At 45.5% G+C, this 14,777-nt stretch overlaps 1 protein-coding gene across 1 annotated transcript in view; it reads left to right on the top strand.

Moving 5' to 3' along the window:
* Positions 1-947: 947 nt before the first annotated feature.
* LOC139407488 (alpha-ketoglutarate-dependent dioxygenase alkB homolog 3-like) overlaps positions 948-14,777 on the top strand; it is a 60,279-nt gene continuing 46,449 nt past the window's right edge. Inside the window, exons 1-5 of the mRNA XM_071151284.1 lie at positions 948-1,012; positions 4,689-4,786; positions 11,256-11,310; positions 11,577-11,625; positions 12,093-12,178. Coding sequence (XP_071007385.1) covers positions 948-1,012; positions 4,689-4,786; positions 11,256-11,310; positions 11,577-11,625; positions 12,093-12,178 — 353 coding nt within the window. The remainder of the gene's footprint in view (positions 1,013-4,688; positions 4,787-11,255; positions 11,311-11,576; positions 11,626-12,092; positions 12,179-14,777) is intronic.

The following is a 14,777-nucleotide window of genomic DNA, read 5'->3' as shown; positions in this document are numbered from 1 at the left end:
GTTCTAATAATAAATCAAGATCATCCCAGGGGCCGTAAAAAACCTTCTTGCGGGCCGGATGTGGCCCGCGGGCCTTGACTCTGACATATGTGCTCTAGACCCAAACTGTTACAGACCTATATCCATCCTGCCCTGCCTTTCTAAAGTCTTCGAAAGCCAAGTGAACAAACAGATCACCGACCATTTCGAATCCCACCGTACCTTCTCTGCTATGCAATCTGGTTTCCGAGCTGGTCATTGGTGCACCTCAGCCACACTCAAGGTCCAAAACGATATCATAACCACCATTGATAAAAGACAGTACTGTGCAGCTGGGGTATGTACACACCTCATCCCCATATTTGTTTTCGTTTTTCTGTTCTTTTTTTGCACACCAATATTTCTACTTGCACATCCTCGTCTGCACATATATCACTCCAGTGTAAATTGCAAAATTGTAACTACTTGGCCAGTATTTATTGCCTTACCTCCTTACTTAATTTTCACACACTGTATACAGATTTGTTCTATTGTGTTATTGACTGTACGTTTGTTTATCCCATGTGTAACTCTGTGTTGTTTGTTTTTGTCGCACTGCTTTGCTTTCTCTTGGCCAGGTCGCAGTTGTAAATGAGAACTTGTTCTCAACTGGCCTACCTGGTTAAATAAAGGTGAAATTAAATCAAATAAAAATCAACAGCCGTCTAAGGTAAAATAAAGAAGTATTTGACTTAATCCTATTAGTAATAGATGTTTTCCAAACGAACGAAGTTCGTGAGTATAAGGTGTCCTCTCTCTCCTCTTCGATCTTCTATTTCTCTCGCCACTGCTCAGCCATTTAGAGATGTCCCTACAGAGAAGGTGATAGAGTGAGTTACTTGGATCGAACAACTCTCTCTCCTCACCCATATCATTTAAAACAATCCAAAATGAAAAATCACTAACTGATCGTTTGACTACTATGTCAAATGGAAGTTAAAAAAAACAACTCTTTACACAAGAAGATCAGCCATGGCCCATCAGGAGTGTCCAGGTGAGTTCTAAACTGAGTGGTCCTGTGTTGCTTAGTTGGTATGAGCAGGGTCCAGAGCCCATATCCACAAAGCATCTCAGATGAGTGCTGATCTAGAATCAGTTTATCTTTTTAAATCATAACGAAAAATATTATTAGGACAGATGCTAGATCAGCACTCCTACTCAGAGATGCTTTGTGGAAATGGGCCCTGGGTTTAATTCCTACAAGGGTCACAATCGGGTTTCGGGTTTCAATTGGCCTCACCCCAGTTGAATTTCATTTCAAATAAAGGAAGTAGAATTTTAATTAAATTCAATACAATTATAATGGATTATTATTATTTATTCAACACATCCCCATAGTAATGTTTATTTTGACATCATAAATGGTTACCAATCATATGTAGCATAAGGCTGGAACATTTTTATGTGTACAACTCAAATAAAAAAAACTACATTTTAAATAATTATAGTGGTCTGGAAATACTCTAAGATCATGTTGTGGGTTGTCTGTAATAATTCATCATTCTCTTAATGTTTTTAAATATCAGAAAAAAATACATTTCCCAGAATGCATTAGATCTTTGAATTGAATCTAACATACAAATCAAATTGTATTGGTCACTTACACATATTTATCAGATGTTATTGCGGGTGTAGCGAAATGCTTGTGTTTCTAGCTCCAACAGTGCAGTAGTATCTAACTAAATGCTTGTGTTCCTAGCTCCAACAGTACAGTAGTATCTAACTAAATGCTTGTGTTCCTAGCTCCAACAGTGCAGTAGTATCTAACTAAATGCTTGTGTTTCTAGCTCCAACAGTGCAGTAGTATCTAACTAAATGCTTGTGTTCCTAGCTCCAACAGTGCAGTAATATCTAACTAAATGCTTGTGTTCCTAGCTCCAACAGTGCAGTAGTATCTAACTAAATGCTTGTGTTTCTAGCTCCAAAAGTGCAGTAATATCTAACTAAATGCTTGTGTTCCTAGCTCCAACAGTGCAGTAATATCTAACAATTCACAAAAATACACACATCTAAAAGTAAAATAATGGAATTTTAAAAATATATAAATATTAGGATGAGCAACGTCAGATTGGCATTGACTAAAATATAGATAGTATATACAGGTGAAGTCGGAAGATTACATACACCTTAGCCAAATACATTTAACTCAGTATTTCACAATTCCTGACATTTAATCTTAGTAAAAATTCCCTGTCTTAGGGCAGTTAGGATCACCACTTCATTTTAATAGTGTGAAATATCAGAATAATAGTAGAGAGAATTATTTAGTTAAGCTTTTATTAATTTATTCACATTCCCAGTGGGTCAGAAGTTTATATACACTCAATTTGTATTTGGTAGCATTGCCTTTAAATTGTTTGACTTGGGTCAAACGTTTCAGGTAGCCTTCCACAAGCTTTCCAGAATGAGTTGGGTGAATTTTGGCCCATTCCTCCTGACATAGCTGGTGTAACTGAGTCAGGTTTGTAGGCCTCCTTGCTCGCACATGCTTTTTCAGTTTTGCCAACAAATATTCCATAGGATTGAGGTCAGGGCTTTGTGATGACCACTCCAATACCTTGACTGTTGTCCTTAAGCCATTTTGCCACAACTTTGGAAGATGTTTGGGGTCATTGTCCATTTGGAAGACCCATTTGCGACCAAGCTTTAACTTCCTGACTGATGTCTTGAGATGTTGCTCAATACATACACATAATTTCCCTGCCTCATGATTCCATCTATTTTGTGAAGTGCACCAGTCCCTCCTGCAGCAAAGCACCCCCACAACATGATGCTGCCACCCCCGTGCTTCATGGTTGGGATGCTGTTCTTCGGCTTGCAAGCCTCCCCTTTTTTCCTCCAAACATAACGTTGGTCATTATGGCCAAACAGTTCCATTTTTGTTTCATCAGACCAGAGGACATTTCTCCAAAAAGTATGATCTTTGTTTCTATATGCAGTTGCAAACCGTAGTCAGGCTTTTTCATGGCGGTTTTGGAGCAGTGGCTTCTTCCTTGCTGAGCGGCCTTTCAGGTTATGTCAAGATAGTACTCGTTTTATTGTGGATATAGATATTTTTGAACCTGTTTCCTCCAGCATCTTCACAAGGTCCTTAGCTGTTGTTCTGGGATTGATTTGCACATTTCGCACCAAAGTACGTTCATCTCTAGGAGACAGAACGCGTCTCCTTCCTGAGAGGTATGACAGCTGAGTGGACCCATGGTGTTTATACTTGCATACTATTGTTTGTACAGGTGAACGTGGTACCTTCAGGCGTTTGGAAATTGCTCCCAAGGATGAACCAGACTTGTGGAGGTCTACAATTCTATTTTCTGAGGTCTTGGCTGATTTCTTTTCATTTTCCCATGATGTCAAGCAAAGAGGCACTGAGTTTAAAGGCCTTGAAATACATCCACAGGTACACCTCCAATTGACTCAAATTATGTCAATTAGCCTATCAGAAGCTTCTAAAGCCATGACATCATTTTCTGGAATTTTCCAAGCTGTTTAAAGGCAGTCAACTTAGTGTATGTAAACTTCTGACCCACTGGAATTGTGATACAGTGAATTATAATTGAAATAATCTGCCTGTAAACAATTGTTGGAAAAATGACTTGTGTCATGCACAAAGTAGATGTCCTAACCGACTTTCCAAAACTATAGTTTGTTAACAGGAAATTTGTGGAGTGGTTGAAAAACGACCTAAGTGTATGTAAACTTCCGACTTCAACTGTACACATGAAATGAGTAAAGCAGTATGTAAACATTATTAAAGTGTCTAGTGTTCCATTTTTAAAGTGACCAGTGATTTCATGTCTATGTACATAGGGCAGCAGCCTCTAAGGTGCAGGGTTGAGTAACCGGGTGGTAGCCGGCTAGTAATGGCTATTTCATGACAAATAATGGCCCATCTCATGACAAAGAAAAATACTGTGTGACATCTTTGAGTTATTATCAAATTAATATTTGAAATCTTATGTGTATTCTTTGCATGAATAAGTAGCATATCATTTTAACAAAAGATTTGTGAAATGAATGAGGCTTTCATTTTTCACCACTCAGTTGAATTGCTTCATATTAAATTCTACTTCCTTCAATTCAAATTATGCTTCCTGTGAGGTGTGGCTAATTGAAATTAGTTGTTTGAAATGAATTAGATTCAGTAATTCCAAATTGAGCCCAACTCTGATCACAATACTAAAATGTGTGCCCTTGCTTTGGAGATAAGCATCTGTTAAATGGAATTGAAAAGAAAAATTGAATCTAATGCATATGGAGGTCCAATAGAAATGACATCCAAATCTGCCTTCTACCCATTTAAACTGCCTCCCCCTTCAACGATCTGCCTTCTACCCGTTTAAACTGCAATCCCCTTCAACGATCTGCCTTCTACCCATTTAAACTGCTTTCCCCCGTCAACGATCTGCCTTCTACCCGTTTAAACTGCTTTCCCCCTTCAACGATCTGCCTTCTACCCATTTAAACTGCTTTCCCCCTTCAACGATCTGCCTTCTACCCATTTAAACTGCTTCCCCTTCAACGATCTGCCTTCTACCCATTTAAACTGCCTTCCCCTTCAACGATCAGCCTTCTACCCGTTTAAACTCCTTCCCCCTTCAACAATCTGCCTTCTACCCATTTAAACTGCAATCCTCTTCTCCCCCCAGACTGAGGCTGATCACTCCCCCCAGACTGAGGCTGATCCCTGGGTTGCTACCATCAGAGGAGGCTGACTGGACCTTCAGTAAACTGCTAGCAGAGCTGCCCTGGTCTCAGAAGACCAACTTACAGACAGGGTATATCAACAGTCATGATAGTCATGTCTCTTAAGTGTTACAACATGCAGCCATTCATATAGCCTACAGAGGTGAGCAAACTGTTTATGGAATGGGTGCCATGTTGGCATTGGAATGTTATTGTCATGGAGACCATACCTGTACGGCTGACCCAGGATTCGATCTTGAATAACCCTTCCTATGTTGGCATTGGAATGTTATTGTCATGGAGACCATACCTGTACGGCTGACCCAGGATTCGATCTCGAATAACCCTTCCTATGTTGGCATTGGAATGTTATTGTCATGGAGACCATACCTGTACGGCTGACCCAGGATTCGATCTTGAATAACCCTTCCTATGTTGGCATTGGAATGTTATTGTCATGGAGACCATACCTGTACGGCTGACCCAGGATTCGATCTCGAATAACCCTTCCTATGTTGGCATTGGAATGTTATTGTCATGGAGACCATACCTGTACGGCTGACCCAGGATTCGATCTTGAATAACCCTTCCTATTCCCGAAGCTAGCCACCTTTCTTTGTTTCCTTCCCTTTGTGAGCACAAAATGGTAGGACTAGATAGGGTTCCACTTCCGCCATTGTACCTAGATAGATAGCCTTTATCGATCTGGACAAGTGTTCTCAAACGAGTGGTCACGGAAGGAAAAGAGACAAGGAAAGACCATTTAAGTCTAATTGGAACCCAGCCATAAATGACGTTGCATCAGATTTCTCCATCTGTGTCTCTCAGTGGATCTGGATCCATCCACGTTTCATCATTCAGAGAGACACAGTATCAAATCAAATGTTATTGGTCACAAACACATGGTTAGCGGATGTTAATGCGAGTGTAGCGAAATGCTTGTGCTTCTTGTTCCGACCGTGCAGTAATATCTAACAAGTAATCTAACAATTTCACAACTACCTTATACACACACATGTAAAGGAATGAATAAGAATATGTACATATAAATAGATGGATAAGCGATGGCCGTGCGGCATAGACAAGATGCAGTAGATGGTATAGAGTACAGTACAGTGCCTTGCGAAAGTATTCGGCCCCCTTGAACTTTGCGACCTTTTGCCACATTTCAGGCTTCAAACATAAAGATATAAAACTGTATTTTTTTGTGAAGAATCAACAACAAGTGGGACACAATCATGAAGTGGAACGACATTTATTGGATATTTCAAACTTTTTTAACAAATCAAAAACTGAAAAATTGGGCGTGCAAAATTATTCAGCCCCCTTAAGTTAATACTTTGTAGCGCCACCTTTTGCTGCGATTACAGCTGTAAGTCGCTTGGGGTATGTCTCTATCAGTTTTGCACATCGAGAGACTGAAATTTTTTCCCATTCCTCCTTGCAAAACAGCTCGAGCTCAGTGAGGTTGGATGGAGAGCATTTGTGAACAGCAGTTATCAGTTCTTTCCACAGATTCTCGATTGGATTCAGGTCTGGACTTTGACTTGGCCATTCTAACACCTGGATATGTTTATTTTTGAACCATTCCATTGTAGATTTTGCTTTATGTTTTGGATCATTGTCTTGTTGGAAGACAAATCTCCGTCCCAGTCTCAGGTCTTTTGCAGACTCCATCAGGTTTTCTTCCAGAATGGTCCTGTATTTGGCTCCATCCATCTTCCCATCAATTTTAACCATCTTCCCTGTCCCTGCTGAAGAAAAGCAGGCCCAAACCATGATGCTGCCACCACCATGTTTGACAGTGGGGATGGTGTGTTCAGCTGTGTTGCTTTTACGCCAAACATAACGTTTTGCATTGTTGCCAAAAAGTTCAATTTTGGTTTCATCTGACCAGAGCACCTTCTTCCACATGTTTGGTGTGTCTCCCAGGTGGCTTGTGGCAAACTTTAAACAACACTTTTTATGGATATCTTTAAGAAATGGCTTTCTTCTTGCCACTCTTCCATAAAGGCCAGATTTGTGCAATATACGACTGATTGTTGTCCTATGGACAGAGTCTCCCACCTCAGCTGTAGATCTCTGCAGTTCATCCAGAGTGATCATGGGCCTCTTGGCTGCATCTCTGATCAGTCTTCTCCTTGTATGAGCTGAAAGTTTAGAGGGACGGCCAGGTCTTGGTAGATTTGCAGTGGTCTGATACTCCTTCCATTTCAATATTATCGCTTGCACAGTGCTCCTTGGGATGTTTAAAGCTTGGGAAATCTTTTTGTATCCAAATCCGGCTTTAAACTTCTTCATAACAGTATCTCGGACCTGCCTGGTGTGTTCCTTGTTCTTCATGATGCTCTCTGCGCTTTTAACGGACCTCTGAGACTATCACAGCGCAGGTGCATTTATACGGAGACTTGATTACATACAGGTGGATTGTATTTATCATCATCAGTCATTTAGGTCAACATTGGATCATTCAGAGATCCTCACTGAACTTCTGGAGAGAGTTTGCTGCACTGAAAGTAAAGGGGCTGAATAATTTTGCACGCCCAATATTTCAGTTTTTGATTTGTTAAAAAAGTTTGAAATATCCAATAAATGTCGTTCCACTTCATGATTGTGTCCCACTTGTTGTTGATTCTTCACAAAAAAAATACAGTTTTATATCTTTATGTTTGAAGCCTGAAATGTGGCAAAAGGTCGCAAAGTTCAAGGGGGCCGAATACTTTCGCAAGGCACTGTATATGCATATGAGATGAGTAATGTAGGGTATGTAAACATTATATAAAGTGGCATTGTTTAAAGTGACTGGTGATACATTTATTACATCACATTTTTTATTATTAAAGTGGCCAGAGATTTGAGTCAGTGTGTTGGCAGCAGCCACTCAATGTTAGTGATGGCTGTTTAACAGTCTGATGGCCTTGAGATATAAGCTGTTTTTCAGTCTCTCGGTCCCTGCTTTGATGCACCTGCACTGACCTCGCCTTCTGGATGATAGCATGGTGAACAGGCAGTGGCTCGGGTGGTTGTTGTCCTTGATGATCTTTTTGGTCTTCCTGTGACATCAGGTGGTGTAGGAGTCCTGGAGGGCAGGTAGTTTGGAGGGCTGGAGAGCCTTACGGTTGTGGGTGGAGCAGTTTCCATACCAGGCGGTGATGCAGCCCGACAGGATGCTCTCCATTGTGCATCTGTAAAAGTTTTTGAGTGTTTTCGGTGACAAGCCACATTTCTTCAGCCTCCTGAGGTTGAAGAGGCGCTGTTGCACCTTCTTCACCACACTGTCTGTGTGGGTGGACCATTTCATGTTGTCCGTGATGTGTACGCAGAGGAACTTAACACTTTTCACCTTCTCCACTGCTGTCCCGTCGATGTGGATAGGGGGATGCTCCCTCTGCTGTTTTTCTGAAGTCCACGATCATCTCCTCTGTTTTGGTGATGTTGAGTGTGAGGTTATTTTCCTGACACCACACTACGAGGGCCCTTACCTCCTCCCTGTAGGCCGTCTCGCCATTGTTGGTAATCAAGCCTACCACTGTAGTGTCGTCTGAAAACTTGATGATTGAGTTGGAGGTGTGCATGGCCACGCAGTCATGGGTGAACAGGGAGCACAGGAGAGGGCCGAGAACGCACCCATGTGGGGCCCCAGTGTTGTGGATCGGCGGGGTGGAGATGTTGTTTCCTACCCTCACCACCTGGGGGTGGCCTGTCAGAAAGTGCAGGACCCAGTAGCACAGGGCTGGGTCGAGACCCTGGGTCTCGAGCTTAATGACGAGTTTGGAGGGTACTATGGTGTTAAATGCTGAGCTGTAATCGATGAACAGCATTCTTACTTAGGTATTCCTCTTGTCCAGATGGGTTAGGACAGTGTGCAGTGTGATTGCGATTGCGTAATCTGTGGACCTATTGGGGCGGTAAGCAAATTGGAGTGGGTCTAGGGTGACAGGTAGGATGGAGGAGATATGATCCTTGACTAGTCTCTCAAAGCACTTCATGACGGAAGTGAGTGGCGATAGTAGTTTAGCTCAGTTACCTTATCTTTCTTGGGAACAGGAACAATGGCGGCCCTCTTGAAGCATGTGGGAACAACAGACTGGGATAAGGATTGATTGAAAATGTCCGTAAACACAGCAGTCAGCTGGTCTGCGCATGCTCTGAAGACGCAGCTGGGGTTGCCGTCTGGGCCTGCAGCCTTGCGAGGGTTGACACGTTTAAATGTTTTACTCACGTTGGCTGCGGTGAAGGAGAGACCGCAGGTTTTGGTAGCGGGCCGTGTCAGTGGCACTGTATTGTCCTCAAAGCGAGCAAAGAAGGTGTTTAGTTTGCAAGACGTCGGTGTCCGCGATGGGGCTGGTTTTCTTTTTTTGTAATTCGTGATTGACTGTAAACCCTGCCACATCCTTCTCGTGTCTGCGCTGTTGAATTGTGACTCTACTATGTCTCTATACTGACGCTTAGCTTGTTTGATTGCTTTGCGGAGGGAATAGCTACGCTCTTTGTATTCGGTCATGTTTCCGGTCACCTTGCCCTGGTTAAAAGCAGTGGTTCGAGCTTTCAGTTTCGTGCGAATGCTGCCATCAATCCATGGTTTCTAGTTTGGGAACGTTTTAATAGTTGTTGTGGGTACGACATCGCTGATGCACTTGCTAATAAACTCGCTCACCGAATCAGCGTATTCGTCAATGTTGTTGTTTGACGCAGTGTGGAACATATCCCAATCCACGTGATCGAATCAATCTTGAAGCGTGGAATCAGATTGGTCGGACCAGCATTGAACAGACCTGAGAACGAGCGAGGACAACAAAAGGAAGGAGCTCGTGACGAAAAGCATTGAGGACAAACAAACATCTGTAGGAAAAACATGGCCGCCAGGCCACATCCCCTCACATGGTGTCAACGCGGGAGTCAAATGAGACATCTAGAGGCAATGGGGGAGGGGCACAACTACTACACACACACACACACACTATGTGCATACACACGCTATGTGCACGCACACACACACACACACACACACACACACACTCACACTATGTGCATGCACACATACACTATGTGCACACACACACACACACAATGTGCACACTCTCACACGCACACACACACACTCTCACACACACATACACTGTGCTCACACACACACACACACACACACTATGTTCACACACTCTCACACACACACACACACACTCACACACTATGTTCATGCACACACACACATACACTATGTGCACACTCACACGCAAACACTCACACACACACACACACACACTATGTGCACACACACACACACCTATATAGCCTTGCTGTGTGTTGACTCAATTTTTCCTACTCAAGCGAGACTATAAATAGCGTTCCAAATTGCACCCTATTAAGTACACTACTTTTGACCAGAGCTCATTGGTCCTGGTCCAAAGTAGTGCGCTCATTGTAAAGGGAATAGGATGCCATATGGACGAGAGCCTATGACTAAGTAGAGTTCTGTTGACACTTTGTCCCGATATCATCTTTTTATGGGTACAGTCGAAGGTTTTGTTTTGAGCTGTAATAAATGAAATTGTGTGTAAATATTTGCTTTGGGTCTGATGTGTGTACTGTGAAGTCTAAACTCAGGGGTCAGTGGAATGACATTTTGGCTTCAGGGATTGTTTTCTTTAATAAAATGCCCAAATGGAGCTCTTTGAGAAATGTAATTAGTGCCCTGCTTCCATAGAAAGGAGAAATGAAGCAGGGTTTTTTTTATAAAGATTACCTTGGAGTTGCAGGTTTCCCACGTTTGGTGAAACATTTTGATGGCACCGTGAAAATGTCGCCCTTGGAGTGAAACAAAGCCCACACACATACTGACCACATTACCCAGCCCACACACATACTGACCACATTACCCATTAGACATTACACATTAGCCCACACACTGCCAAATATGGATGCTAATAACGATGATTTTTGTACTTTTTGTTCTCTATTGGGGGGCGCGATGCCATCACGGATTCCCGTCAGGCCAAGTCCTTGAAGTTTGCAGTTGTGTAAAAAAATCTCTCTATATATTTTTTGCTCCCAATTTATTACATTTTTTCACGTTAGTGTGTGTACTTTGCTGTATTTATACTTGGGATATCGCTTTTCAACAGTAAAAGCATAACAAAATATAGCTATAAATACTAAATATATTACAAGTACACGTCACCATCACAGTTAAGTCATCGGGACCTGAAAATAAACACTTTGGTTGTTTTATATAACTAGACTATATTATTCTGATTCTTGCCAGAGCTCCAACTAGTCGTAATCTCTCGTCTTTGTCAAATACCCCTGACCCAAATACAGTACAGTAGCAATATAGATACTGTTTACTTGTCTCTGGCTGCCTAGCTCTATTGAAGCAGCTGTGTCCGTGTGTGTGTGTGGAGTGTCTGTGCGTGTTCAATGTGTGTGTGTGTGTGACTGTGCACTACCGTAAGTGGTTGTGGGTATGTGTGCACCTGTGTATCTACAGAAGATGTGCTTATATCACTAGGCTATCCAAGGACAGGTTATTGTAGTGGGACTGCACTGTTTCTGTGTTACAGGTGAGGCTTATCAGGAGCCCAGGTTAACCTGCTGGTATGGAGAAGTGTTAAAGGTGATTAACCTGCTGGTATGGAGAAGTGTTAAAGGTGGTTAACCTGCTGGTATGGAGAAGTGTTAAAGGTGATTAACCTGCTGGTATGGAGAAGTGTTAAAGGTGGTTAACCTGCTGGTATGGAGAAGTGTTAAAGGTGGTTAACCTGCTGGTATGGAGAAGTGTTAAAGGTGGTTAACCTGCTGGTATGGAGAAGTGTTAAAGGTGGTTAACCTGCTGGTATGGAGAAGTGTTAAAGGTGGTTACCCTGCTGGTATAGAGAAGTGCCTTACACGTACACCCGCTCTACTATGGACACCAACGCACAGGTCTGATATACGAACCTCTGACTCATGAGGGGATAGTTGAATTGAATTTAACTGAATTGAATGAGCACTGCGTCTCAACCACAAAGCACTTTATCTGTCTCTCACCCTTCTCCCAGACTCTCTTTCTTCCGCTCTCCCTCATTCTACCCATTTCTTGTTCCCATATTTTCCTCCCTTTCTCTGCCAATGTGTACACCAGTACTGCTAACACAACAGCTGATCTACAGACTGACCCTGACCCTACGACCTCCCTGATGTGTACACCAGTACTGCTAACACAACAGCTGATCTACAGACTGACCCTGACCCTACGACCTCCTAAGTTATCAATAATACTGTAAACATAGTGGGGGGTAAAAAGTACTATAAACATCTAACATGAGTTCAAAACCATCTATCCACAGTACATAACCTCCCTCTATTCACCTGTCTTCTTCTGTCTCTACCTCCATCCTTCCCTCCATCAGTGGCACCTGTTGCTGGTCACCCTGCATTCCGCCGTAGAGAAGGCGAGCAACCACCGCTTCAATTCTCTGCTGTGTAACCTGCAGTGGTGTAAAGTACTTTAAAGTATTTTTTACGTTTTTGGGGGTATCTGTACTTTTACTTCACTACATTCCTGAAGAAAATAATATGCTTTTTACTCCATACATTTTCTTTGACACCCAAAAGTACTCGTTACATTTTGACAGGAAAATGGTCCAATTCAAACACTTATCAAGAGGACATCCCTGGTCATCCCTACTGCCTCTGATCTGGAGGACTCACTAAACAGAGGACAGCGGAACCTATAGGGGAGGGTCTGGGTGTGTGTCTGTCCGCGGTGGCGGCTCTGGCGCGGGACGAGGACCCCACTCCATCATAGTCTTTACCCGCTTCTTAACCCGCCTCCGTGGCGCCCTTCGAGCGGCGACCCTCGCCGCCGACCTTGGACTTGGGACCCTGGCAACGGGTCCCGAATGGACGGGAGATTCGGGCAGCACTGGAGTGAAGGGCGACTCCGACAGCGCCGGAGTGACGGCCGATTCTGGCAGCTCCTGACTGACGGGCTGCTCTGGCAGCTCCTGACAGACGGGCGACTCTGGCAGCTCAGGACAGACGGGCGACTCTGGCAGCTCAGGACAGACGGGCGACTCTGGCAGCTCAGGACAGACGGGCGACTCTGGCAGCTCAGGACAGACGGGCGACTCTGGCAGCTCAGGACAGACGGGCGACTCTGGCAGCTCAGGACAGACGGGCGACTCTGGCAGCTCAGGACAGACGGGCGACTCTGGCAGCTCAGGACAGACGGGCGACTCTGGCAGCTCAGGACAGACGGGCGACTCTGGCAGCTCAGGACAGACGGGCGACTCTGGCAGCTCAGGACAGACGGGCGACTCTGGCAGCTCAGGACAGACGGGCGACTCTGGCAGCTCAGGACAGACGGGCGACTCTGGCAGCTCAGGACAGACGGGCGACTCTGGCAGCTCAGGACAGACGGGCGACTCTGGCAGCTCAGGACAGACGGGCGACTCTGGCAGCTCAGGACAGACGGGCGACTCTGGCAGCTCAGGACAGACGGGCGACTCTGGCAGCTCAGGACAGACGGGCGACTCTGGCAGCTCAGGACAGACGGGCGACTCTGGCAGCTCAGGACAGACGGGCGACTCTGGCAGCTCAGGACAGACGGGCGACTCTGGCAGCTCAGGACAGACGGGCGACTCTGGCAGCTCAGGACAGACGGGCGACTCTGGCAGCTCAGGACAGACGGGCGACTCTGGCAGCTCAGGACAGACGGGCGACTCTGGCAGCTCAGGACAGACGGGCGACTCTGGCAGCTCAGGACAGACGGGCGACTCTGGCAGCTCAGGACAGACGGGCGACTCTGGCAGCTCAGGACAGACGGGCGACTCTGGCAGCTCAGGACAGACGGGCGACTCTGGCAGCTCAGGACAGACGGGCGACTCTGGCAGCTCAGGACAGACGGGCGACTCTGGCAGCTCAGGACAGACGGGCGACTCTGGCAGCTCAGGACAGACGGGCGACTCTGGCAGCTCAGGACAGACGGGCGACTCTGGCAGCTCAGGACAGACGGGAGACTCTGGCAGCTCAGGACAGACGGGAGACTCTGGCAGCTCAGGACAGGAGGGAGACTCTGGCAGCTCAGGACAGGAGGGAGACTCTGGCAGCGCTGGACAGGCGGTAGCACCTGGAGGAAGGAGACGGAGAGACAGCTTGGTGCGTGGGGCTGCCACCGGAGGTCTGGTGCGTGGAGGAGGCACCGGATAGATCGGACCGTCGAGGCACACTGGAGGTCTCGAGCCCCGAACCTGCACAACCCTACCTGGCTGGATACTCCCCGTAGCCAGGCCAGTGCGGCGAGGTGGAACAGACCGCACTGGTGCCATGTACCCCGGCCCGAGGAGACGCACTGGAGACCAGATGCGCTGAGCCAACTTCATGGCACCTGGCTCGATGCCCACTCTAGCCCGGCCGATACGAGGCGCTGCGATGTAACGCACACGGGGAGTTGGCTCAGGTCTCCTACCTGACTTAGCCACACTCCCCGTGTGCCTCCCCCAATACATTTTTGGGGCTGCCTCTCGTCTCTGTTGCGCTGCCGTGCCAACTCCCCAAAATGCTGCCGCTCTGCTTTGGCTGCCTCCAGCTCTTCCCTGGGGCGGCGATATTCCCCAGCCTGTGCCCAGGGTTCCTTGCCGTCTAAAATCTCCTCCTATGTCCAGGAGTCCAGAGATTTCTGCTGCTGCCCGATACCACGCTGCTTGGTCCTTTTTTGGTGGGTGATTCTGTAACGGCTTTCCTTCTGAGGAGGAGTAGCAAGGATCGGACCAAAGCGCAGCGTAGTAAGTGTTTATCATATTATTTATTAAACAGAGAACACTAAACAAAATAACAAAGGAGAACGAAACGAAACAGTTCTGTACGGTGACATACACATAACAGAAAACAATCACCCACGAAACACAGGTGGGAAAAGGCTACCTAAGTATGATTCTCAATCAGAGACAACTAACGACACCTGCCTCTGATTGAGAACCATACCAGGCCAAACACAAAACACAACATAGAAAAACGAACATAGACAACCCACCCAACTCAAGCCCTGACCATACTAAAACAAAGACATAACTAAAGAACTAAGGTCAGAACGT

Source organism: Oncorhynchus clarkii, chromosome 4 (assembly GCF_045791955.1).
Source record: "Oncorhynchus clarkii lewisi isolate Uvic-CL-2024 chromosome 4, UVic_Ocla_1.0, whole genome shotgun sequence".
Classification (NCBI taxonomy): Eukaryota; Metazoa; Chordata; class Actinopteri; order Salmoniformes; family Salmonidae; genus Oncorhynchus; species Oncorhynchus clarkii.
Note: the sequence above shows the minus strand (reverse complement) of the source record. Positions and strands in the feature narration are given on the sequence as shown.